This window comes from Saccostrea echinata, unplaced genomic scaffold, assembly GCF_033153115.1.
Source record: "Saccostrea echinata isolate AGI-Se365-2 ecotype Australia unplaced genomic scaffold, CSIRO_AGI_Sech_v1 ptg000002l, whole genome shotgun sequence".
NCBI lineage: Eukaryota > Metazoa > Mollusca > Bivalvia > Ostreida > Ostreidae > Saccostrea > Saccostrea echinata.
In genome coordinates, this window is record NW_026889751.1 from 6,374,578 (window position 1) to 6,400,662 (window position 26,085).

Consider the following 26,085-nt stretch of genomic DNA (forward strand, 5'->3'; position numbering starts at 1 on the left):
AAAGGATTGAAAATACAATAGGAATATTAATGTAAAATGTACATGAAGAAATATTTATACATAATTATGTACAAAAACAATTGAGCAAAGTCCTGTTCTTTTTAAGTTGTAGTACATATACACATGTAGTTAGTTAGAGGTTAATGAAATCCAGAATTTTAATATATATTTTTTATATACATACCAATAATCAAACATGGTTGAATAATGAATAAATGTGACACCACCCAGTTTAGAATACTAATCTAGTATTAGAAGGATGCTTAAATATATTACTGTATTGAGTATTGGGCTTGCATGTACCAGACTTTTTTTTTAGGATTTGATATCAAGGGCCCGGGCCTTTGCAATTGGGAAAAAATAGCAACATTTGCTTGAAAATGAGGTGGGGTTCATATAAAGAAGTAGGAAAAAAAAACCCAGTGCATTAAGGTATAGGACTCCTTCTACTTTCAATTTGGTCAAGGCTTGCCTTTTTGGGCAAAAATTGGAATAGATCTGTGGGCCAATAAAACTACCCTGCTCTGATTTTTTTATTGTTTGGAAATTTTAATGGAAACATGTTGCTTTTTAGCATTGGGAATGGGACCTTATTTTGCCCCTTTCCCCCAGCACCCCAAAACCCTGTGTACATATAAATTTTTTAACCATTGTATGATGCAAGTTTTTCAGAAATTTCTTCATAATGGACCTTTTACATTGATTTTATAAAATGTTTGGGGAAAAAGTACTTGTTACAGAATTTCCTCTGACAGTGGGTTGAAAAATTGAAACTGTGAATCAATTTAATTAAAAGCAGATATATTTTATTATATTTCTTGTTTTCTTTTCCAACACATATCAGAATCAAGGAGGATTTTCTATACTTGTAATACTTCTTTTCTTTTTGAAATTTTATATGGAAATGATGAGGTTACATACACTTTGAAGCAACAACAAAATTGGAAAATTTCAGCCACATGAAAAATCTACCTGAAGCAGCAACTCCCGTTTGAGATTTGAAGTGCTTGTAGAAATTCCACTACCCCAAGTTCAGTACAAGTGATATTTGCTGTAAGTGAATGGAGATTCTTAAAAGAAGGAAATATAATTGATTACCTTTATTCAACTGCACACTAAGCAAAACATTTTTTTAAATTCATACCCTAAATGACTTTTCAAAAGCTGAATACTACAGAGGTGTTTTTCTCACCTCATCCAACTTAACAATGCAGGGTAGCAAGTTATCACTGCATACAAATAGAAGAATAGATCGAGCCATATTCTATGAGAATTAAGAAAAGATTTTCAGAGTGTATACATATATATATATATATACTTTAAGAAAAATCCAATTTTTGGTACAGTAAATAATTGATATATCCAGTGAAAAAAATCAAGAATCACAAGACTCGAATAATCATTTTAACTATAAGCGCTTTCTGCCTTTTAATGGCTCTTCAGACAGTTACAAAATGAATATACATATTCATTTTGTAACTGTCTGAAGAGCCATTAAAAGGCAGAAAGCGCTTACAGTTAAAACTGGGACCTATATACTAGTATATAGTATATAGGTCCCTGGTTAAAATGATTATTCGAATCTTGTGATTCTTGATTTTTTCACTGGATATATATACATGTATATATATATAGAGAGAGAGAGAGAGAATAGGAGATAGATATATATATATATATATATATATATATATATATATATATATATATATATATATATATATATAATCCCCCATCTCTCAGGATTGGTGTAATGTAAGAGTTTTTAAATTGGTTTGCTGAAAGTTGCTGTAACAGGCCTGTAGGAAGCAATTTCAATGGGGGGGGGGGGGGGTTACTATCAACTACCATAATTCCTTAACAAGCAAAAAGCAAAACAAAAAAAAATGTCATCAGACGTTATTATTGAGGGGGACAAGCATATGGTAGCTATGTTTTCTATAGTATTCTATATATCGGCAAAATTATTGGGGGCACTATCCCCCCCCCCGGTTCCTACGGCCATGTGTAAACAAGCTTATTGAAAGAATTAACACGCACTTTAGGACAGATCTTTATTTGCGATAATATCCAGAAACGATTTGTGACAATATCTTGACCTTTTTGCCCTTTAGTCAAAAAGGGTAATGTTTCACTACAGACAGTATCAAAGTGAACCTGTAAACTATTCTGTATAATAGATGAATCAGTGTGACCTTGACAGTTTGACTTTTTGACCTGGGGACTTAAGATATAAAATTTTATTGCAAAAGCTTTTCAAAAGTACTTTACACTGCAGGCAGGCACTTGACGGAAACATTTTCTATATAATTAAAAAAAATCCATACTTAAATTATTTTCATTATAAAGAAAATGTTTTAAATGTCAAGTGCCTGTGTTTCACACATCTCATCTGGAAACTAAAGTGTACCATTTCATACCATATAAGAATTTGTGACCTTTGGTCTTTAGACCTCAAAATCAATAGAGATTTTTTTTAAAGTAAGAAAGTTAGAGTCATCATCTTTAGTTTCATTTAGTATCACAAAGAGGACTAATTTTATCATCTGGAAACATATAAATTTGTGACACTGACCTTTGACCTCATCAATTAGGAATTCATAGTCTTTGATATTTTAAATTCAAAATAAATAGGCGTCTTTAAAGGGGCCTGGACACAGTTGGATATTGCTGTTTAGTTTGCAATTTTAATTTTCTATTTTTATTCAAAAATCGAAATTCGATTGAAATATAAAGAAGGTTGCATGTAATATTTTTCATAAAATTACGATTTTTTAGGAGCATGCTATAAGTCCCTTAATTATTATGGTAAATACAGTATGAAATTCCATTACAAAAGCTTTCAGAGATATCATCCGAAAACTTAAGTGTTCGTTCCATTTCATGACATCTATCAAGTGATTTTGATCTTTGACTTTTTGATTTCCAAGACCGTATAACTACCATTGAGGCAAGTGAGGCAAATGCCTCACTAAAATTTTAGAGTTTTCTGAAAAGTAAAAAGGTTTTACTTTAAACTGTCTTTGTTCTAAACTAATACTTTCAATGTTTGTTTCAATTTCTGTAAATCGATCATCTCACCAGGTGCTTCTTTATAGTTTAGAACGTATTTGAAAAATAATTCAAACCATGAGAAAACTTTCGACGATTAAGTCTTTAATTTGCTAAAATCAAGGTTTTGGGACCCCCACCCACCCCTTAGAACCCCCATCAAGACCCACTTGGGACTCGGGTGGCCCCCCAAAACCCTTGCCTCACTAAATTTTTTAGCCTAGTTACGACCTTAATTTAAGAATCAATAGGGGCCTTCTACAAGTCATAAGGAGTTAAACTTTAATTTCAAAAGTTAATGATTTTAAAGTACTTTCAGCAGACATTTACTGAGAACGAAAAAGTAACAGACAGACAGTTAGACTGACCCAAATTAATATTCCCGCTTTTAGCAAAGGCAGGGGAGAACAGATCCAAGAATTTTTTCCAAGGGGGGGGGGGTCCAGACCAGACAAAAAAAAATCAACTCAAGCACAAAAAACATAAACTCCTTTCCAAAACGTGAAAAACCTATTTCGGAGGATGGGGGTGGGGGGCTCTTTACTTCACTTGTTAAACTTCATATCTATATGGTTATTCCTACCAACTTAACAGGTGTCCACGTTTTCTAGAGGGGGTTAAGGTCATTTTTTAATTACTAAGTTCATTGTAAATGAATACGAAAGCCTATTAGGATCAAACTACGGTAAAAAAAATTTAAAAGGCGTTATAACGCCTTTTCAAAAGGCGTTATAACGCGAAAAAAAGCGTAATAACGCCTTTTGAAAAGGCGTAATAACGCGGAAAAAGGCGTAATAACGCAAATAAAGGCGTAATTACGCCTTTCCAAAAGGCGTTATAACGCGAAAAAAGGCGTTATTACGCCTTTCCAAAAGGCGTTATTACGCCTTTCCAAAAGGCGTTATTACGCCTTTCTAAAAGGCGTTATTACGCCTTTTAAAAAGGCGTTATTACGCCTCTTTTTTTCAATACATGACTTACTTAGGCCACCCTGGGGGCTGATTATAATTAGATTTCTAGGAAAAAAGATTTTTAAATGTGTATAAAATATTTTCAGTGTTAAACCAACTTAGTCCTTCTCTGATGCCAGACGCTTCTACCAAGGTGTATGGATTTCAGAAATTTTGTTGAAGGCTAATTGCTCATTATACCTATGCAAATACTTTGCATGTTTTTTACCAAGAGGAGAGAAAAATATTTCAAATTTGACATGAATTTTTAATACGTGGCTAGCAAAGCCCAAAGCTGGTTCTGCCTATATCCTGGATTTTCAAGAGTAGAGTGTTGACTTCTCTTAATATGCATGCAAAATGCAAACAACTGTCTGCGAGATGTGCAGGAATATAGAAAATACTATAATTTTTAATATAATTTATAATATTAAAACTATAATCTAAATATTGCATAAATAAAGATGGCTTTGGTTCAATCTTTCATATATTTACTATTTTAAAATAACGCCTTTCCATTTTTGGATACAATTTTAACTCCTTTTCAAACAGGCCGGTAGTACGAATGTGAGTGGGGGGGGGGGGGGTCCCCCACCCCACTTTTTGGGAGAATAGTCTTGCTATAGTTTAAATATAAAAAAATCATTTATTGATTGCTTGGTCCCTTAACATTTTGTTGCAGTATGGTTAAACTCGGGCAAGTCATTGCATTTAAAAAAGTTTTACCGAAAAATTAGAAAAAGTTTCCCCTCATGTTTAGGCAGTTTATTTTTTTTTCGGGGGGGGGGGTGTTCTTGTTTTTTTTGTTTGCTTGTCAATTTTATGGGACCCCCCCCCCCCCACTTTAAAAGCACGGGCCTGTCAAAGACATAATAATGGCCCTTCAAAAGGCATAATAACGCCTTTTTGAAAGGCGTATTAATGCCTTTTAAAAAGGCGTAATAACGCCTTTTTGAAAGGCGTAATAACGCCTTTTTAAAAGGCGTAATAACGCCTTTTGAAAAGGCGTAATAACGCCTTTTAAAAAGGCGTAATAACGCCTTTTGGAAAGGCGTAATAACGCCTTTTTCAAAGGCGTAATAACGCCTTTTTTCGCGTTATAACGCCTTTTGGAAAGGCGTTATTACGCCTTTTTTCGCGTTATAACGCCTTTTTAAAAGGCGTTATAACGCCTTTTAAATTTTTTTTTACCGTAGTTTGATCATAATAGGCTTTCGTAGATGATAACTCCGGGCTCCCTCTCAAGATATGGACAAATATGGGGTTCAGCTAACAGGTACTTGTTTCTGCAATAGTATTTTTTAAAAACCTATAGCACATTATACTGTGGGATAAGAAAATATTATAGAAACAAGTGCCTGTGGTTCAGCTAAAAACTTGCATGTATTTTCTGTTTCAAAGAAACATACATATATATGTACATCTTCTTTGAAGATTGGGAGAAAACAGAAGAATACTGTATTTATACCAAAACTTTTGACCATATGAACACAAATTGATTTGTTTTGTTCATTTCTTTTTATTTTTTTTGATATTTTTTTTTTTATTTATTGATGATGATGGTGGTGGTGGTGGGGGGGGGGGGGGGGGGATCTGGGATTATCCGGGAATATAATACCGATCGAGCGAAACTCTCTTTTAGTATTAGTATTTCCGGTTCAGATCAAAATGGAAGGAAATCGAGATGAAAGTGAGCGGTGTTATCATCTCGCAAACAAGTATTTATCGGTTGGAGATCTCGAAAAGGCAAAGAAATTTCTTCACAAAGCAGAGCGATTATATCCAACACAAAAGGCAAAAGGTATGATTGGATTCTGTACCTCTAAACGTAATGTAAACATGAACTGCGGGATACGTCATCATAAAATTGTCTTATTCAGTGTGACGGAAGGTCGGAACCAAAATATTGTCATAGTTTGTTTTTGTTGTAAGTTTTGTATGCTTTCAATTATGAATTTTGTTTATTGAGCATTTATTAGTCGATATATAACCCACTTATGCCATGATTGGTCGCTGTAAACATCACAAAAATGGGGACCGTAAGAGGTGACCAGTTCGGAATAGGGTACCAATTCGGTGGTGGTGTAAATGTACTCGGGCATTATTTTTAAAATCTTACTTGACTCAAAAAGTAGTCTTGACCTGCCGAGTTTATTGTAGCTTCATCCACAGGGACTTGAGATAGGGCTGTCACGAGTACCCGAAATAACCGAGAACTGCGGTCCAAGTTGTTCGGTTCGGTTTCGGTTCCATTTTTCTGGATTTCGGTTCGGGTCTTGTTAATATATTAGAGTCTGTTCAATACAAAAAATGGCGTCGAAATCAAAGGAATGATGACGATAACAGTGTTAAAATAAATAAACATCACAACTGAAATCTACTTCATTCCATGACAAAACACTTGTCACGGAAGTATTAGATAATTATTAAAACAAGCAGGAATGGTCAGGTTGTGGCTAATAATAGGCCAAGTAGTTCTACACACTGACATCTAGACGTTTGCATGGTTAAGACTTGTTTTCAATGTAAATTTATGTAACAAATAAAGATTTTTCAAGTAAAATTCATGAAATTAAAATAGATGTAAATAACCGACCGAAAAACCCGAAACCAAACCGAAAATTTAGGACTGGCAAAACTTTTTCCTGTTGTTTTTGAATAAAAATAGAAGGTTTTAGAGTTTGAAGCGAGGCACCGAGGAATTAATGGCGGCTCATTAGGTCCCTTCTCCCCTATTATACTATATACCCGATTTTGCTAAGATTGTCTCAAGTCCCTATGGCTTCATCAAACATTAACCTTCCAAAGGAACTTTTATTTTAGCAGACTATTGTGGGTAGTCATTTAACCAGTTGCGAATAAGCCGATGAATTCTGAATACCTTAACGATTCCCATGCAAATTGACGCTAGATTAAAATATCTGTCCCATACATCATCAGTTGTCACCCAGTAAGTTAATGGTTTTCCAATGGATAATGAGAATTAGCAATCAAGTATACATTGAATGAGGAAAACAGCAGAACACAAATGTATTATAATTATAATGTTTATTCGGAACTAGTAAAATGACCATGATGACAGCACAAAAAATATTTTGATATCATCTTGTGATCTTTCATTCAATTCTCCACAAATTTTGGTGCTTGTTAAAATACATATCTTGCTCACTTTTGATAGCTCAATGTTGTTACATTTGGAAAATTAATGTGTTGACAGATGATTTTCTTTGGAGAAACATGTTGAGGTAGTCTGGATTTATTAGATTGACATGTATAAAGTAGACATGTATAAAGTAGGTTGACTAATTTCAAGTACAGTATCAAACACAAATTGACTGCCAAAAATAAAATCATTACAGAATTCAAACAAGCATAAATAAGCCTTCATACCATAGGTATCAATAACTTTACTGGTCCCCAGAAAAACAGGCTAAAATAAAGTGTCACCAAAGGTGACTTCAATATGTATGAGAATGTGTGAGAGATAGAAAAAATAAAAAGTACATGTACAAGGTTTTTGGCCCTTTTGACCCTCTAATTGAATTCTGTAGTTAAAAGTTTAGTTTTTAACCTCGTTCTCTGAAAAAAAAAAAAAAATTGTTTATTCCATGAAAAATTGACAAAAAATAAATGTCATGTGCATGTGCTGCATGCTTGGTGACAATTTTTAGCCATTTTTTCATGTAAACAAACCATTAAGATGTGGTTAAAGTTGAATTAAGATCTTGCAAAAAATACAGATGCAACTGAATTTCTTAATTAATCTAAAAGAACAAGACCCTATAACCCTAATCTCCTGGATGTTGGTGTGCAAGGACTAACCTTAATCTTTGGGATGGATGCAAGACTAACCCTAATCAGTTGAACACTTGTGCAAGAAGTTGCTCTAATCTCTCAGGTGAGTGCAAGACCATCGTCAGATACCCATGGGTATAGGTATCCGACGGTGGTGCAAGACTTATTGTAACCAGTTGAGTTGTGTGCAAGACTAACCCTTATCAATTGAGTGATGTAAATGTTACGTCACAGTGCAATGAGCGTGCAGATCTTGCAGATCTGGGGACCAGTAAAGTCTACCCAAATAATACCTTGTTCAGTTTATTTTTACACTTGAAAAGTTTATTAATTATCAGCTCTTAGATTGATTATTCAGATCAGGTCAAAATTCGGAACTGGTCCCAATGTTTTTCCTAAGAATCTGCTACCGGTCAAATTGACCACTTCAATTGATAAAAATGCCACTTTGAAATAAAAAAAATCAAAATTTTATTGTTGGAAGGTCCACAGAGATTTGTCATAAACCTCAACCCAAAGCCTGTTACAATTGATCTATAACCTTTTGAATTAAAGGGATAACACTGTGGTCAAAGGACCGTACTCGGTAATGGGCGAAACGATACTCTGCCTTCTCCGCCATATGATACGTATCATATAATTTTTTCATGGTATGGTTATTTATGATAGGATACTTTGTAATAGAAGGAAAACAAATTCAAAGTTTTTTTTTTGTTTCAGTAATCATTAATTAAATCTACTTGCAAACTGATTAGAAGAAATTGATTAGAATGAATTATAAACTATCAGTCCTCAAAAATCATGTTTTAAAGTTTAATCATACTGTGTAGCATGTTTTTACAAATGCCAAAACCTGACTGAATAATGATCCTCACCAAAAAATGAATCGAACCAAAAATGGAGATTTTGTACTGTGTGACAAACCAACAAAAAATACCATGGTGAATCAGTAACTTAGGGAATTGTTTCACTCCCATCAATAATAGACGGTATAGACCTGAATCAAGTTCTTATTTAGCAGCCAAAAAAAAAGCAAGAGAAATGAAACATGTTCAGGATTCAAAATTGCATGAAAATTCTGCTTTAATCTAATATTTACCATATATACCATAATTGACAACATCAATCATGGGAATCTAATCTGCCTTTGAATTAGCAAAACAAAAAAAAAAAAAAAAACAACAACAACAACAACAACAAAAAACATTCTTCTAAATCTGCCAATTATAAATTAACCATTTTTATCAACAAGTTTTTGTGTTTTCCTAATGCCTAACCTTTGCCATAAACAATGTCACTTCTGAAAGAAAAGAGAGAACCAAGAGAGGGCCAAATTCTGGAGTAAAAGTTGGTGCAGCAAAGGATCTAGTAAATGCAGTTTGCTAGTACATATATGATATTGTTACAGTGTAACATGATATTATTAAGATTTAAAATGATATTGTTATGGTGTATCAAGGCAATCTTCCAGAAACAACATATTTGACAACTCTCCATTGCTCATTTGTTAGATCTTTTAGATATGTTGAAATCTTGTTCTTCAAGATTAGGCCATTTCAGCTTTTTCTGTATATTTCCAAAGAAGAATTTTATAACCAATTTGAAGCTTTATAAAACTGAACAAACATTTCCTTTGTTTCATTTATATGTTTGTTTTATGGGATTTGGACATATTTAATTACATGTATTGTCATCTATTAGGCAAGTACACTGTACAAGGATACACTGATCCACTGAAAAGTATTCAACACTTATTGATTATTTCAGATTTGTTAGAGAGGATTGAGTCAATGTCTGATGATGAATCTACACAAGATAACAAAGAAAACCAAGAACCTCAGAAAGAGGGAGTACGCCACAGGCGGGGGAGCTTCGGGAGGGACAAGACAGAAGGGTCAGGTGTGAAAGACTACACAGAGGAACAACTGACTATGGTTCGCAAGTATGTGTAAAACAGGTGTTGATGAAGCTTGACTCAGTCTTCTGCCTTATAAAACCATTTTGGGAATTGAGATGAATTTAATCATAAAGTTGTAAAAAAAAAAAAATGTTTACAGTGTGCATGCATGTTGTGTATACAAATTTTAGTGCTTTACTCACTGTAAGCATTTTAAGTGAGTAAACTATCAGTCTGTTCCAAGATCATTGCTTAAATGAGATTTCACTGTGATAAATGAATATTATACATGGTTCCACTAATTAGCCCTTGATCTACTAATGGTTAAATTTTCATTACATTCAATACATCAAGCATATTGTGATAAACACATGTATGTTTTTCTGTATTGTTTTATTCTACCTCAATATTTTTTCTCCTTTGAATTATAAGCTTTAAATACAGGCTGTTTTCACAAGTAAATTTAAACCAATGGTTTTGCAGCAATTAAAGTTGATCTTGTCTATTTTTTTCCTATTTGAAAAGCTGAAAGGAGGCTTTGAAAATTTGCTTGAAAATCACTACATATTTGTTAACCAGGGATTAAATGATGTATTCACTGTATTTTTGAGCTTTTGAAAATCATTTTATTGTCAAAAATATATGATTGATGCTGAAAAAATTGTTTTTAGGATTAAAAAATGTAAGGATTACTATGAAATTCTTGGAGTAGAGAAAACTGCAACAGAGATAGAACTGAAAAAGTCCTATAGAAGATTAGCACTACAGATGCACCCAGACAAGAATAAGGCGCCAGGTGCTACAGAAGCATTTAAAGGTAAATGAATTGCACTGTTGCTATTGATCAACATATTTTTTAGATAAAAATTTCCCTTTAGTGTTTGATTTCACTTTATTTTTACACCTTATCCATTATTCTATCATTCAGTCTCTATAATGTTTCCCTGTGATAATGTTCAATCTTTTGCATTTAATAGCCATTGGAAATGCTTTTGCCGTTTTGAGTGATGAAAGTAAGCGCAGGCGGTATGATGCATATGGTCCCGAAATGGAGGAGACCAATCACAGACGACATACCTACAGAAATGAGTTCGAAGGTAAATGTATAAATATGTGATGCCGCAACAAAATATTCACTATTCTTACATTCTGTAAAGAATACTCTCCATATTCTTTTTATAGAGATGCAGTAAACCTAATTGATATTAGCTCCTCTGAAAAATTTTGAGGGTCATTTAACTTTTACTTTTTACCAGCATAGAGAATTCTCCCACATTATTGATTTTGATTCTGATTAGTAGATTGATTTATTGTGATGTAATGATACTGTTGTGCCTCAAACCAAATAAATTAAAAAACCAAGTAACTCAGTCATGACAACTTGGAAGATTTGCTAGCACTACAATCAGTGTGCAGTTAATTCATTGGATACAAATGAGTTGCTTAACTCGAATGAATGAAATCAAAATACTATTTTATTGATTTATTTTGTTTTTCTTATACTGTAAAGTACTTTTTATTTGTGAGAAGTTTATTTTAGCATAATTACGTGATAGGATCTGCTGGCGAAAATTTTATTCTTGCATTTATTTTTATTAGCAAAGGATATATTCAGCAAAAACCAGCATTCGTGAAAATTTTGTCTCGCTAATGATAACCAAATATTCACAGTAACAAAACAATTATTGATTGTGTTTCTGGGCAACATTGATTATGTTAGCCTTCTTGGGAGGAAAATATTGCCCTCCACTACACTTCAGGCAATATTTCATTCCTTTTGGAGCTAAGATAATCAATTTTGCCCTCAACCCTCGCCAATATTTGCATATTGATATTTAATTTTTACTGGTCTCCAAAAAAAATTAAATTAGCAACTTACTTTGATTGAAAAATAATATGTTGAAATTACTGTACATGTGCTTACTGTGTTTGAACTAAATTTATTTACCGTTATATGAGAGTAGTTTTCATAAAAATATCATTATCATGAAAGCAGTTTATGTATTCAGTTGAAAGATTCATTACATGTAGACACTTTTTCGATATGATCTAAAAATACATAGATATTTCTTACAGGTGACATCTCACCTGAGGAACTCTTCAACATGTTCTTTGGAGGAGGATTCCCCTCAAGTAAGTGTAGATACAAATAATTAGTATATCTTTTTAATAATAATCTTGTGGGGCATATGCAGTTATTGTTTCATTATTGTTTATGACTTAAGATTTATTGATTCCCTTCATATAAACTATATCTGGGAAGATCATTTCAAGGAATTCAAGCATTTGATGTTAACGGCACATTATACACGTGTAATCAACAGGGAATGCTTCTAGACGATTACAAATGTAGATATTTAATCTTTTTATGAGTGAAAGAAAATAAGTGATATCCATATTTAAGAATGTTAATGATTTTGAGGGGTTTTTTTTGTGCAGATAATGTTTATACACACCACACACACAGACCTCGACATCGCCATCACCACAGTCGTGAACATGTATCTAATGATGTAAGTATGAAGACTTTTTGTTTGGAACAATGAACGCAGCTATGATTTTTTTTTTTAAGTAAAGATAGTAATTAGTCTTTTAACTGATAAGTATCAGTGCATTGTAATATGAATTTATTATATAATGTATTGTAACAAGATTTTTCCTGATTTTATTTCAGTCTGGCTTCACACTGTTGCTGCAGCTGTCCCCTATACTACTTCTAGTCTTTCTATCTCTGTTGTCCAGTTGGTTCGTTAGTGATCCAATATACAGCCTTCATCCATCAGGGTAGGTACATGTGTAAATGGCGGATTTTGTTTTAAAACACTTTTTTTCCCGGTTTTTCTCTGAAATCGATTATAAATTACTGGGTATGTGAAAAAATTGAAGTTTTGTGATTCTCAAAAGATTTAATGTGCAAAGCTGAATCATATTTTATACATAAGGTAAAAATAATTTAACAGATTCTATATTTTAATGAACCATGGTATAAAAGGACTGAAATTTTGACAAAGCTTTCTTTTTTTAAACAGGAAATATGATACAGAGAGAACAACATCAAATTTACATGTGAAATATTATGTGAAGAATGACTTTAAGGTGGAATTTAAAGGTGATTTAAGGAGGATAGAGAGAAATGTAGAGGAAGAATATATATCTAATCTAAGACAGAATTGTTGGAGAGAAAGAACGTATAGTAAGTACACGTAACACAGCAATAAAACGTTTGTCCCTGTCCTTGGAAAATATTTCTTTAGTTTTGCCTTCTTTCAAAATCCTTGCTTTCAAAACCATTGATTGTTAGGATAACATATTTCATACCTCAACAAAACTATTTTCAAAGTAGTCAAAGTCTCAATGGAGTCTCGCAAAGCAAGTACATTTTATTTTGTTATACCTTTAAAAATTAGTTTCCTGTATAAATTTTTACTAAAAATGTCTAATATTTCCAATGTTTTACTGAGCGGTCATAAAAAAAAAATTGATGTTGACCGCAGAGTGAGATACTGGACCTGTCGATGAGATATTGGACCGCTTACGTCACACTGTGGGTGGAATCAGCTAAATCTTATTTGCATTCCTTGATGACAGTGACAGATATAAGATACTTGTATGTCAAAAAGATAAAAATAAAAGGTATAACAAAACATTGTGTTCTCGGGCAAAATGCGTTTTGTCGACCCCTCTAAACAATCTGTTTGCCTGAGGCTTAACGGCCTTCGGGCAGGCAAACAGTTTTGGTTCTTGGGTCCGACAAAACACATGTTGCCCTCGAACCCAGTCAATAAATGTATATTGTTGACTCCGTGACCATTCACTTTTCATGGCACATACTGTATGTTTCTCTGGTGGTTACAAGTATAACTAAAAAATACAGTAATTAACATATCTTTGTGACATTGAGGTTACAAATCTGTAATAAAGCGACATAGGTAGATCAAAATTCATACAAAGCTTCTTCATTGAGAAAATTTTGTCCTAAACCAATCAAAATAAGATAAAAATCTGTCTAATTTTAATCTTCTGTTGTAGAAGAGAACTTATTATGGAGAGCTAGAAATCATGCTGATGCACGATTATATGAAAAAGCCCAAAACCACCCTACACCATCCTGTGATAGACTTCAGTCTATATATGCGTAGGTAAAACCCAGAGTTCTCCAATGTACAGAATGTACCTGTGATCTTTGGGTCTGTTTTAGCCAGGAATGGAAAGAGACGTTCTTAATGAGTGATGATTAATTTCCAGTGCACACCAGAAAATTCCCTTTTTATCCAGGAAGTGCATAATTTATTCATGGAATTCTTATCAGTGGACTCGAATGCTGTGCATTCTCTATTAAATTAACATGGAAAGTGTGGTAAATTGTCAGTGAGGTACGTTTTTAATTGCAAGTTAAATATTGTCTGAATGTGTTGACTGAATGTTATTCTTTCTGGGGTTATTTTTTCTTTGCACAGTGAAAAAACTTTGTGAAGGTTTGAATTTGTGTGTTCTGATGAATTACATGTACATATATTGAAAAAAAAACAACAAAAAAAACCCCAATCTTTTTGAAGTTTTGTTAGACTTTTAACAAGAAAATAAATAGGACAACTATTTGTAAAAATCATATTGGGATTTTAAGTATTTGCATTCTTATGAGCATAAATGGTTTGAATGTAAAAATCATTAGAAATAACTCAACCTTTTCCCTCAGAATTGTTTGAAAAAAATCATGAATAATTTGCAATGCATTTTAATATTTGAACATGTATTCATTTAGTTCAGAATAAATGTATTAAGCAGAACTTTCTGCTGTGACTCAAGAAGCATTGTGAATCCATTTTAATGATATTTTAAATATTTATGGATACAAAATTCAGTGTTTCAAGTGCCAAGACATGGATGAGAGTAGAATTAATGAAGTGTGCTACATGTTTTGAAATGTAGAAGGCTCATTGCATTAGTTCAAATAATTATAATAACTTGCAATTATAACTAACTTTTTGTAATAAAACGTGTTGCTGTTTGCAGAATATTTATTTGTGAAAGACTAAATCATGGATCTTTTGAAAGTACATCAGAGACATGAGTAGATAGGCTTTTTAAAAGTTGCATGTGTTAAACAAAAATTTGAAAAATTCCATGTACAAAATGTTCAGTACCTATGAATGGCATTGAAAATACACACATTATGAGGATCCACATTTTTTTCACTCTGTGTCAAGGTCTGATTTGGGTTTTAACCTATCATTTTTGTCCCTGAGTAGTTTTTAATCAGACCAAATTTAATATTTGTTGTTACTGTGATTTAGTTTTAAATGTTCGACTTTTATTTAATTGTTTGTCCTTCTTCAAAAGTTGTATAAATATAAATACATGTATTTAAATAACACGGGGGCAAAATGTACAGTTGTAATGAAAACTTTTGTACATAGCACCATAAAAATCGAAAATTTTTTATATTTGTTGTGTTTATTTACATGTATAATGCATATTAAATAAATCAGATCTCTTTCATAACATCTTCTCTGACAATCTTTTAGTTTCTGTACTGTTTCTGTAATTTATTTCCCAATGAAAGTAACATACATAAACATAAACTGTTGGAAGTACAAGTTTTTACAATCAACATATTGAACATAAAAACTACTGTATCTAACTTTGTGGTTATTATCAAGTTAAAAAAGACACATGGTACATTATTGCATGTATCTTTGTAATATGATAAAATGGTGTCATCTATTTATACAGTACATGTACATGTATACACAAAGAGTTTCAACTTTGATCTAAATTGAAGTAACAATGATCAACACTGTACACTCATTTGCTGCATTTTTTGTAATATGCAAAATACAAATGCTGAAGGAAGAGGAAACATCACAAATCCTTTTTTATTGTGTGACTAGACAAAAATTATGATAGTCTTTGAAGAAAGAAATGAGATAATGAAATGAGTATATTATACCATCAACGTCCATAATATGTACATGTGAAAATATATGGTATTTTATCCCTTAAATCCGTTGTTCATTCAAAATCATCTCCAATGTCTAGATACACATCATAGGCTTCTCTGTTGCAGTTTCCATCAGTTGTGAACACATACTTGTGAAAAGTCCCATCTACACACACAGCTGAAAATCATACAATGGAATTTTGAATTGTTTTGAAATTAGAAAAACATCTGCAGAGTTTCATGTTTTACCTGTTGTGTTGTGTTTTCAGCTCACTCGAGCCAAAGGCTCAAGAGAGCTTTTCTGAAATTTGTTGTCTGTCATCGTTGTAAACTTTTCACATTTTCATCTTCTTTTCAAGAACTACATGTTCTGGGCCAATTTCAAGTAGACTTACTAAAAAGCATCCTTGAGTGAAGGGGATTCAAGTTTATTCAGATGAAGTGTCACACCCTCTTTCAATTGAGAATTCATGAAAAATTAATGGCATTTTTCAATAAACTTCTCAAGAACTACTGGGCCAGAAAAAATGAAACTTGTTTGAAAGCTTCATTTTACATGGTGTAGATATATGTTTGTTCAAATCATGACCCCCCGGGGGCAGGGTGGGTTCAAAATGGGCAATCAAAGATTTACATAAGAATATATATACAGTGTATGTAGGGAAAGTCTTTAAAAATCTTCTCATGAACCCCTGGGCCAGAACTATGTGAAAGCTTCATTATACAGCATAGATGCAAGATAATTCAAATCATGACCCCATGGATAGGGTGGGCCACAATTGACATTCATTCAAGTTTTAAATAGGAATAACAATCTTTAAAATCTTCTTCTCAAGAACAGCAAAGGCATGTCTAGTCATAGTAATATGGAGCATCCTCAGGTAGTGTAGATTCAAGCTTATTCAAATCATGACCCTATTGGGTAGGGTGGGGCCAGAGTAGGTGATCAAAGTTTTACAAAGGACTATATTGGGTACAAATCTGCTGATAAAGAACAGCATGGCCGTAATGACCCAGGTGAGCATTTTGGCCCATGGACCTCTGGTTTATTTTATTTTCATATATACATACACTGTACATAATGTATAAATTTTGACGGTTTTAGACCCAGCCAGAAAATGGGAGGGTAGCAATGAAATCAAATTTTTTTGCTAACTTCACTCATAAATTTATTTAGTATTTATGCTAAACAGCAAAATTTGTTGAAACTGGTATAGCCAATGTTTCAGAGAAGAAGAAGAAAATATCTAGATTAAGAAATTTTCAAAGTCTTAGGGCAGTAACTCTTGTGAAAATTGCCAGGTCAATTAACATGAAACTTGAGTTTGTTCTTTAAGCCATCAATATGAAGACACATACCAAAAAAAACCCCATCTCATTATTTGCAAGCACAGCATAAAAAGTATATAAAACTAACTACATGTATGTCTGAATGACAATGTTGGAATAACAGAATGACAGACGGAAAGGGAGGGCATGAAAACTTAGATAATAAGCTGTTACCTATTACAGAATGTCCTGGGCCAAAGGCACAAATACATGCACACTCTGCAGCCACAGTAAAACTGGCCAGGCCCCATTGGGACTCCACATATGTTCCTAGAAATCCCATTGTTTTAAACCTGTCAAATCAAAATGATGACAAGTGTAAGGCATGAGAGGGCATAAAATTGTTTTCTCATTAAAAATGGACAAGTAACTATTGAATGGGGAACTGCATCTGATGATCATATAATAATTTTGAAAAGCCTTTAGAAATTCAAAATGATGAATGTAAATTAATCCAATGAAGTAGAATAGATCTGGTGGATGTTGCTTACTTTAGCATTGTTTATTCCAAAAAAATTTGACTTTACAATTTTATCTTTTCTAGGGATGTCAACGAATAGTAGACTATTTGACTATCAGTCTAATCAATGCTAATGGACCAATGATCAAATAATGAAACGACATTCCAATATTATTACAATTAAATAAATGCAATGAAAGAGTGAGAATGAGATGGCATTCTCATCACAAAATTGAGAAACTGATTTTACTCAGAGACAGTCGATGAGATAATTTTCCTCAACAAAAAAAGGTTGATTTTCCATATACATGTACATGTACAATGAATCACATTGAAGTGGTAAAATTTTCAATTTGAATGGAACGTTTAGAGCTTTCTTTTGAATGTTGATTGTCACATAATGACATGCCATTTCTTCAGAAAGGGAAAAAAAATGGTTAAATGGTTCATTTGAATACCTGTAGAACAGATATTCAATAACTACAATAGCCATTCAGATTGGCAGTCTACATAAACATCAAGTAAACACGTGTTCGACCGGTACATTGATAACTTCAATAAACAGGATAAATTTATAATTATGTACACATTCGTTGCAATACATTATTTTACAGAAGCCGGAAGTCTCTAACTCTCTCTTCTAACTTCATAAAATCTCCATTTCAGCAAAACTCATGTTGCTAGTTGCAGAGAGTTGGGTGTCTTAAAAGCAAAGCGACGAACGTTTCTTTCTCGTTTCTAAAGAATGGGCGTGCCACTATATAACAATTGATGTTCGATAAGAAAGACCCAAATGTTCTACTCAAATGAAAAATTTTACCACTTCAATGCACTTAATTGTATGTATACTGTATAGAAAGTACAGTAATTATAAGTGCTTCACTACTGGAGAATTATTTGTCAGTAACTGCCTGTCTTGTTTTTGTAATAAATTACCCACCAATATATTGGGCCTTGTTTGAAAAATTATTAATTGGACTTGATCTTGTACCCTGTACCAATCATCTTTTGTTATTTTGAGATTGCTCATGTTTTCAAAATTTCACAGGAACTTGACTTGTGGAAAGTGTGAGATTAACACCCCCCCCCCCAATTTATTTCATTAAAAGGTAATAAAAATATCGGCTGGCAATTTTTTAATGCTTACTAAAATAAAAACTGACTGCATGTTCAGACCGAATGTATGAATACGACTGAAGGGGAAATCATGTATTTTGGAGAATTAGGTTTCTAAATTTATTTCACATAATCATGCTATTCACGTGTTACATCGCATGATTTTTGATGTTACTTTTTAAATAGATTTAAGTATAAAAAAGGTTTTTGAGTTATAAATACGCCATGTACCAGTAAAGTTTGAAATAAAATTTTAATTTCAGGAAATGTTTTGAATATTTGACTATCGTTTGAATAATGCAATCGAATAATCGAATAAGGAAAGTAAATATTTTGACATCCCTAATCTTTCCCATGAAGAAAATTATTGCCAGGTGTGATATTTTTTCAGATACTTACGTTGATCGCCTGTTCAGACTTGTATCTTTTACAGCAAAGATATGAATGGTCCCTTTATCACTGGAGGCACACAAGAATGAAGAATCATGACTGAACGATATACTGTAAAAATAAGAACTGAAGTAAGGTTCAGAAAATATAGGTAAAACCTCAATAACAAACTAGAAACTTTTTCATCAAATTGAAGAGGTAAAATCTCCCAGGCTTTTTATTAGATTTATAATGCAGGGTTCGACACTATCTTTTTAAGGCTTTAGTCCAGCCGGACTAGTGCTTCATTACTTTTACTAGTCCGCACGTGATTTTATTAGTCCGTCAAAAAAAAAGAAACATCAATGCTTTTTAACATTAATTTAACGTGACAATTAAAATACGTATTATTTTTTGAAATAAACAAAGTATTTACGTGAAATATATTATTCCACAGATTCATTGAATTTTGCAATCAGCAAGTACGATCGTATTCCCGGTCTCCGTTTTTTTTTTTTTTTTTTTTTTTTTTTTTTTTTGGTCTTTACATTACATCCAAAACGTCCAACGTCTTTCTTAAAAGTGTCATACTAAATCATGATCGCTAAAACCTTATACTTCAAATCGATCAGTCGAAAAATTAAGCGCTGAATTGACCCAGCATTGTGTGACTACCCGCCAAAAGCTAGAAATCTAAAAATACCAATTTTCCAGTAAAAGTTGTCGAGAATCGGACATTGGTAATTTATTCATATTGTTTTTCAGAAATTTTTATTGGTCCGTTCGGACTAATTAGCCACATATTTTATTAGTCCGAATGAAAATGTATTAGTCTGAGACTAACGGACTAAGGTTAGTGTCGAACCCTGTAATGATTTGAATTTTGTGAATAAATCATGGTCAAGGTCATGACCTGTGACACGTCACTTTCAGCCTTCTTTACATACTTTGCACAATTAAGACATCTATAACAGAGTATTGGACGAATTTCTACAGTAGCTGGAAGTTTTTCATAACCTAGTTTTGTTTCCACTGACCAGTATAAAGTAGCTGGGTCAGCTCCCCTCCGCAGTTCCACAACTAGCTTCTTTGTTGATGTGTCAAACACTCGAATCAATGTTCCCTATAATTATAATGTAATATTCATTTAGTAAAAGAAGTCAACGTAAAAAAAGTTGATAAATTCCACTAATTAACTGGTAAATGTATTTCTATAACCAAATCTGTAAATTGGGACTGTGAAATCATCTTAATTTATTAGAGTCAATGTTCCTGGGCAGTGGGCAACCAAACCTTTTCTGGTTCATGGGGACAAAATTTTGTGACTTATTCATATATATGTTTGTGTATACAGAAGATTCAATAAACCGATACATTGACAAAGTTATCATTCATTGGGGATGCAAATTCAAGGGAAAGAGGGACCACAAAGTCCATGAATATTGGTCCACCGCCAATAATAATGATGACAGTAAATGAAATTATATCAGATACATGTATATGCAAAACCTGGTATTATGATAAAAGACAAAACAAAGTAGTTTTCATCCTTCTAGCCATGATGTAAACTTCTTTGTATTCTCTTTTAATACCAGTTTTTGCGTACAGACATACATGTATACATCAAGTGACTGTATACACACATATATAGGTACATCAAGTGATTTCCCAAATATTTCGAAATTCCATAATTCATAACAAACAAGGAGTGGTCCATTTTTGCCTAGATACAGCATTGTTTTATATAAATATATTTGTTCACAGATTCTGGATCTCTGTTACTTTCTACTTTACTTTATCTGACACGGTAAGATTATGTTAAACCGTGCTTTCTGTTTATATGCTTTATGTTTTTTACAGCATTACTTTCTTGGAGGCAGTAGCCAGTAGTGTCCCCTGCTGATTTAGAGTGAGGCATGCTATCTCCCCCTGGTGGGCACTAACTGTTACAGGAGATGTGGACTGTCCAGGCTGTGTGGTCTCAAGATCCTGTCAATCAAAGAGGCAACAATTAATATTGAATAGCACTCAATCTCAAGGTTCACAAGTCTAAAGGTTCATAAGGAGTTGCATGGGTATACAAGAAGCACAGGACAGTGGTGTATGTACGGTAACTAGTAGAAAAAACTTCCAAACTGATTTTACATTAATAGTTTCACAATATTTTATTGTGGGTTTGATTTTTGTAAATATTGTTACAGCAATTAAAGAATTCCTTTAGAAGATCTTACAGCAATCTGAACACTGCCACATTTTTGACCTGGGAAAGCCATCACTTGTCCAAAGGGAGAGACATCACACAGACCTATATAAGTCCAGGAGAAAAATGGTGTGAAATAAAAATTTGTTTTAAATTCATTTATTGCATCAAAAATCATATTAAGTTATTGTAATGACATTTTCATGATAATAATGAAAAGGGTGGGTATTCATGAATAGGGGAAATTTACACTTAGAAAAAATATCCAAGTTCTAGAGACATGCATTGTTAGTCATAAAATTAATGACCATACTTTTACACACACTCATAATGTGTGTACATGTATATCAATAACACTATACCCCCAGCATAAATAATCCCTGTACAGTACCATATATTTTTTTTAATTTCATACCATTACCTGTTTCACATATCTGCTGCATTTTTTCTTTAATACATGTACCTCAACTGAATGTATCAAATACTTGCATGATTATTTTTCAGTATGTTTACTCTAAAAGTTCTCCTTTTCACTATAAATTTTTTCAATATCAAAAGTCTATCATATTCATTTTATACTTTCCATCCTGATTCCACCATAATTGTACCAGGCGTGATCCATGCCCTTATATGTGTTTTATAAATAAAACTTGAAATCAGAAGAGTTATCTACCTTTTGGATTATCCCTTGTGTCAAAGGAGTGCAACATTGTAGGGTTATTTGGAAAACTGAACACATAGATTTGATTTCTAAGAACAACAATCAACCTGAAAATAAAACAAACATGACTAGAGGTTCCATTTAATATTTATACATTTAATATATAGACATTTAATACAATAAGAATTAAAAGATATCAAAAAGTACTTCTTCAATACTGTAATTTGGAAATTTATTGCTGATGAATTTTTAGTAATTTTGCCCATGCTCTGCATTCACAAAAACATTTGTTGTAAGAATATATCAACAAGGTATAAAAGTAAATTAAATCTGAATGAATTTTAACTTACTCTTGAATGGAAAACTTCTACTTTTATAATGTTTAATCAGTCACTTTTAAAAAGAAATTTGGATCTTGAATATTACTTTTTTTAAAATTTAAATGAACTGAAATATTCTTATTCTTATTCAATGATTTTTGTCTAGAGGATGTGTATGCCTTTATCCTTCACTCCTTAGACGTACCATTACGAACTGACAATAATTAAGAGATGATAACAGTTATGAGATGAGAATACTGACCTCAGTACCCCTCCAATTTACTAATTATCAATTCTCTGCAGCCCAAAATCACATTTGGCAGCTATTGTCCTACCAAACTATGTAAACACTGAAGCAACACAAAATTTCTTGACAATTCTTGTTGCACATGCACTGATTGAAATAACTGTTTGTCTGCATACATGTTAACAAAGAGGCATGGATAGGAAAACACAATACAGGTACCTATTTTTATATACAAAGAACTATATTTGCCACTTTTATATTTCTTTTCATATTTTTTATATCATCATTGGAGAAAAATCTAGCATTGTGTACATGAACATATGCACAATAAATAAAGAACTTATTTTTTTTAATGGTTTTCTTTTTTTAATTTTCTGCAATGATGTGAATTCACAAAATTTAGAAGAATTAAAATTAATATATAGCTTAAAATTAAATTGCACTGATTTAATATTATTTACATGTGTATTTATGAGGTGATTGATAACTGGAGGTCATAAAACATGAGGAAAGGATAAAAATCTCATCAAAATACTGACCATGGAAAAGTGTACATGTATGTGTAACTTAACAACAGCTATAAAAAATATATAATATATAATTTATAATATATATAATATAATTCTTCTGACCTGTCATACTTGAGTTTTATTGACACAACTGGTTGGTTGAAGGAAACATCCATGACAACCTTCTTTGCAGTGTCATCCCAAATCAGAGCTGTAAAATAATATTTAAAAAGATTTTATAAGCTGATTAGTTACTGCTATCAAAATATATTCTGCAGTTTAAAAGGAGGTGCTGAAAAAAGATCTTTTAAAAAGCTTGTTTGTTCTTCTAATCTGAAACTGACCAGACAGAAGATGTAAGGAGTCAGTGATAGAAGCATAATTACCAGCTTTTTCATCATATCTAGGTGAGGATCCCCCTCCAACCATGGCTACAATATTGGAGCGAAACAACATTTCTGCACAAGCAATACTCCCCACCACATCTTGTCCTGTGAACAAAATACATTCTATCGCAAAAGAATTTTCCAACAAATATGAATGTCTTTATTTAATGATTTCTTTAAATGGTATAAACTAACTTGATAAATTGTATGGTATTTCAGATTTTTAAAAAAAAAAAAATATTGGTGTTAATTTTTTAGTCAAGGATTATATATAATAATTAATAAAATATGTGACTTCTTTTAGGGTTGCTGAAACTAAAGATAATAAAATCAAAATTTATTTAGCTTTTCACTCAATTTAGCTATTCAGTAGAGAAATGTGTCGAGATACAAGTACATCAAAATTTCTATATTTTACATGTACATGTATTTGTATATGGTTTATTGTTCATTCTCCCAAAAGGCAAATATCATATGCCACAGCACTGGTCATGTTGACACAAGGAGATACATATACATGGATCTAATACTAAATAAGTCTTTAGTCTTTAATTCTAGCATCATATACCCCAAGATTCTTCAGAATTCATTGCAAAATTGCTATCAAAATACCAGCACTATACACATTACCTAGTGTAAGCTTTTTGTGTCTGTGGTTCTACATTATAAACCTTCAGTTCTACACACATTAACTAGTGTAAGCTTTTGTGTCAGTAGTTCTACATTATGAATCTTCAGTCCTACACACATAACCAGTGATTTTTCTACATTTTTTAAAAGGGACATGGGCCTTTACAATTGGGAAAAATCATCGACATTTGTGTCAAATTGGGAAAAATCAATAAGATTATAATTTAACCTCAACTGACAGGTAAAATCAAATATATACATGATATAAGTGAACGTAACATCATTTATTCAATTTATTTGCTACAAAATAACAAATCAGACACAGTTCTAAATTTTTAACTTTTTTTTCAATCTTTGAAAGTTACCATTAATTGCACCCAACCTATATTTAAATTTTTAAATTTTTTTTTTTTTTAGGAAAATCCTACTCATAATAGCCATTGAAGATAGAATAATTTAACATAATTTACGACATATCATTTATTTTTCAAACAAATTACATGTATTAAAGCTTTCTAAATTACTCTTATCATATTGCTGCAATTTCTCTGCAATACTAGTTGCATCTGCCGGATGTAGAAAAGATTGATTTTCCAGGAATCAGGGATGCTTGTTGTAGAACTAAGTACTAGCAGTGTTTGAAACTCACTGCAAAGTTCGCCAGACATAGTAAAAGTTGCCAGCCCTGCCAAAGATCTACTAGCCCAAGAAAATAATTGTCTTTTATATATTTGTTTTTAACGATTATGTGACTTGAACCAGGTCACCATAACTTCAAACCAGAATCTATAGACTGATGAATTCTTCCTCTTTGCTTGTAACACTTTGCTACTGATACTATTAGTTGATATGAAAAAAAATTATCAAATATATAAATTTTTATTATCGAAAATTTTAACACGTCCAGCCAGGCGTCAATAGTTATACGTGCAAATTTATTCACCTGCTGCAAAATTTGTGCGTCTTGGATGGTCGGGTGCACGGTTATTTCAAACACTGGTACTAGTACTTGGATTTACAAGTAGAGCTATGTTTCACCGGTTCACATGCATCTTACACTTTCTTATGATGTAAAACACAACAAGTTTGACATGATCCATGTGTTTTTCTAGGTCTTGTAAATGCACAAAGTAATCTGCTGTCCCTTATTACTTTAAGAGTCTGAATGACCGAGAACAATAGCGTTCCATTTTTAGATAAGTCATATGTAAAAAATTCAATATAACAAAAACAACAACGGTTTTGCTTTGGGAAAAAATACAACTGAAATTGGAAAAAAAAATCGGTAATTTTGAAAGGGGAAAGGGCCGATATTCGGACCTAAATTGGGTGTCAAAAAATCACCGATTACCTAGTGTAAGCTTTTGTGTCAGTGGTTCTACATTGTACATCTTCAGTCCTGTTTCTGTTGCACATGTGAAACAACCTGTGAAAGAAAAAAAAAATAATCAAGTGACTTGGAAGTGTAAGGCGGTGATAAAATATTCTTTCAACAGATCAGGCAAATTTCTTGCATTTTGGAATCTTTATCATATCCCAATATTCTGGGGTAAATACTATATTGAATATTTGCAGTTCTTTTACTTGGAATTTATTGTGAACTATATCTTAATTAACTATATGTAACTGCTGGACAAAAATAGATGTCTATGCCTATGGGAAGGGGGATCGAACTTCGTAGCAGGGTAAAAATGGGAGAATCCTGCCTAACTCTGGAAAGTTGGCTGTATGTCAAAATCTAGACTGCATCTTTTGCAGTTTAATGAGGCGGATCAAATTCAAAAGTGTACATATAAGCTTTGTAAAGGATGTTGATGGTACAACTGCGTTTATCTCAATGGTTGCACCATGAAACATATTTAGATTTTAAAAAACCCAATTGACAGTGACTGTAGTTTATCTCCCCACATAAAACTTCTACAGTACTAGAAGCCTATTTTCATGTTTAAACTTTACCATGATCTTGGTTGAATCTTAGGGAAATCACCCCCCTTGACATTCCTCGATTTTTTCCTGAAATGAAAGATAAATAGCGTAAATGCTTTAAAAAACTTTTGAAAAAAGAAACCAGAAGCACTGATCAGTCTGATGTTCCATTGAAAATCATAGGTTACTCAATACGATATTTACCTTGATACTAATGACACTGTCGGTATCAGATATCATCAGATATTCAGTCTTTTTAGGGAAACATTTTCTCAATTTCTCATTTTCTGTTGACAATGAA

General features: G+C 32.5%; 2 protein-coding genes across 2 annotated transcripts; one reads left to right on the forward strand and one right to left on the reverse strand.

The window, feature by feature from the left end:
- The first annotated feature begins 5,635 nt into the window (after positions 1–5,635).
- Positions 5,636–15,201, forward strand: LOC133206140 (dnaJ homolog subfamily B member 14-like). The gene is made up of 9 exons (XM_061342075.1): positions 5,636–5,799; positions 9,561–9,735; positions 10,362–10,507; positions 10,668–10,787; positions 11,767–11,823; positions 12,130–12,203; positions 12,365–12,474; positions 12,720–12,883; positions 13,720–15,201. Exons 1-9 carry the CDS (start codon positions 5,667–5,669, stop codon positions 13,827–13,829), a joined length of 1,089 nt encoding a protein of 362 aa, XP_061198059.1. The 5' UTR covers positions 5,636–5,666; the 3' UTR covers positions 13,830–15,201.
- A 191-nt stretch (positions 15,202–15,392) lies between these two features.
- On the reverse strand, positions 15,393–26,046 carry LOC133206150 (WD repeat domain phosphoinositide-interacting protein 4-like). Its single transcript, XM_061342085.1, has 12 exons — positions 25,989–26,046; positions 25,815–25,871; positions 25,210–25,284; positions 23,229–23,333; positions 22,966–23,053; positions 21,779–21,873; positions 21,137–21,210; positions 20,772–20,894; positions 19,943–20,028; positions 18,936–19,037; positions 17,135–17,253; positions 15,393–15,809 (listed from the first exon to the last, which is right to left on the reverse strand). Exons 2-12 carry the CDS (start codon positions 25,855–25,857, stop codon positions 15,703–15,705), a joined length of 1,017 nt encoding a protein of 338 aa, XP_061198069.1. The 5' UTR covers positions 25,858–25,871; positions 25,989–26,046; the 3' UTR covers positions 15,393–15,702.
- Positions 26,047–26,085: the final 39 nt, after the last annotated feature.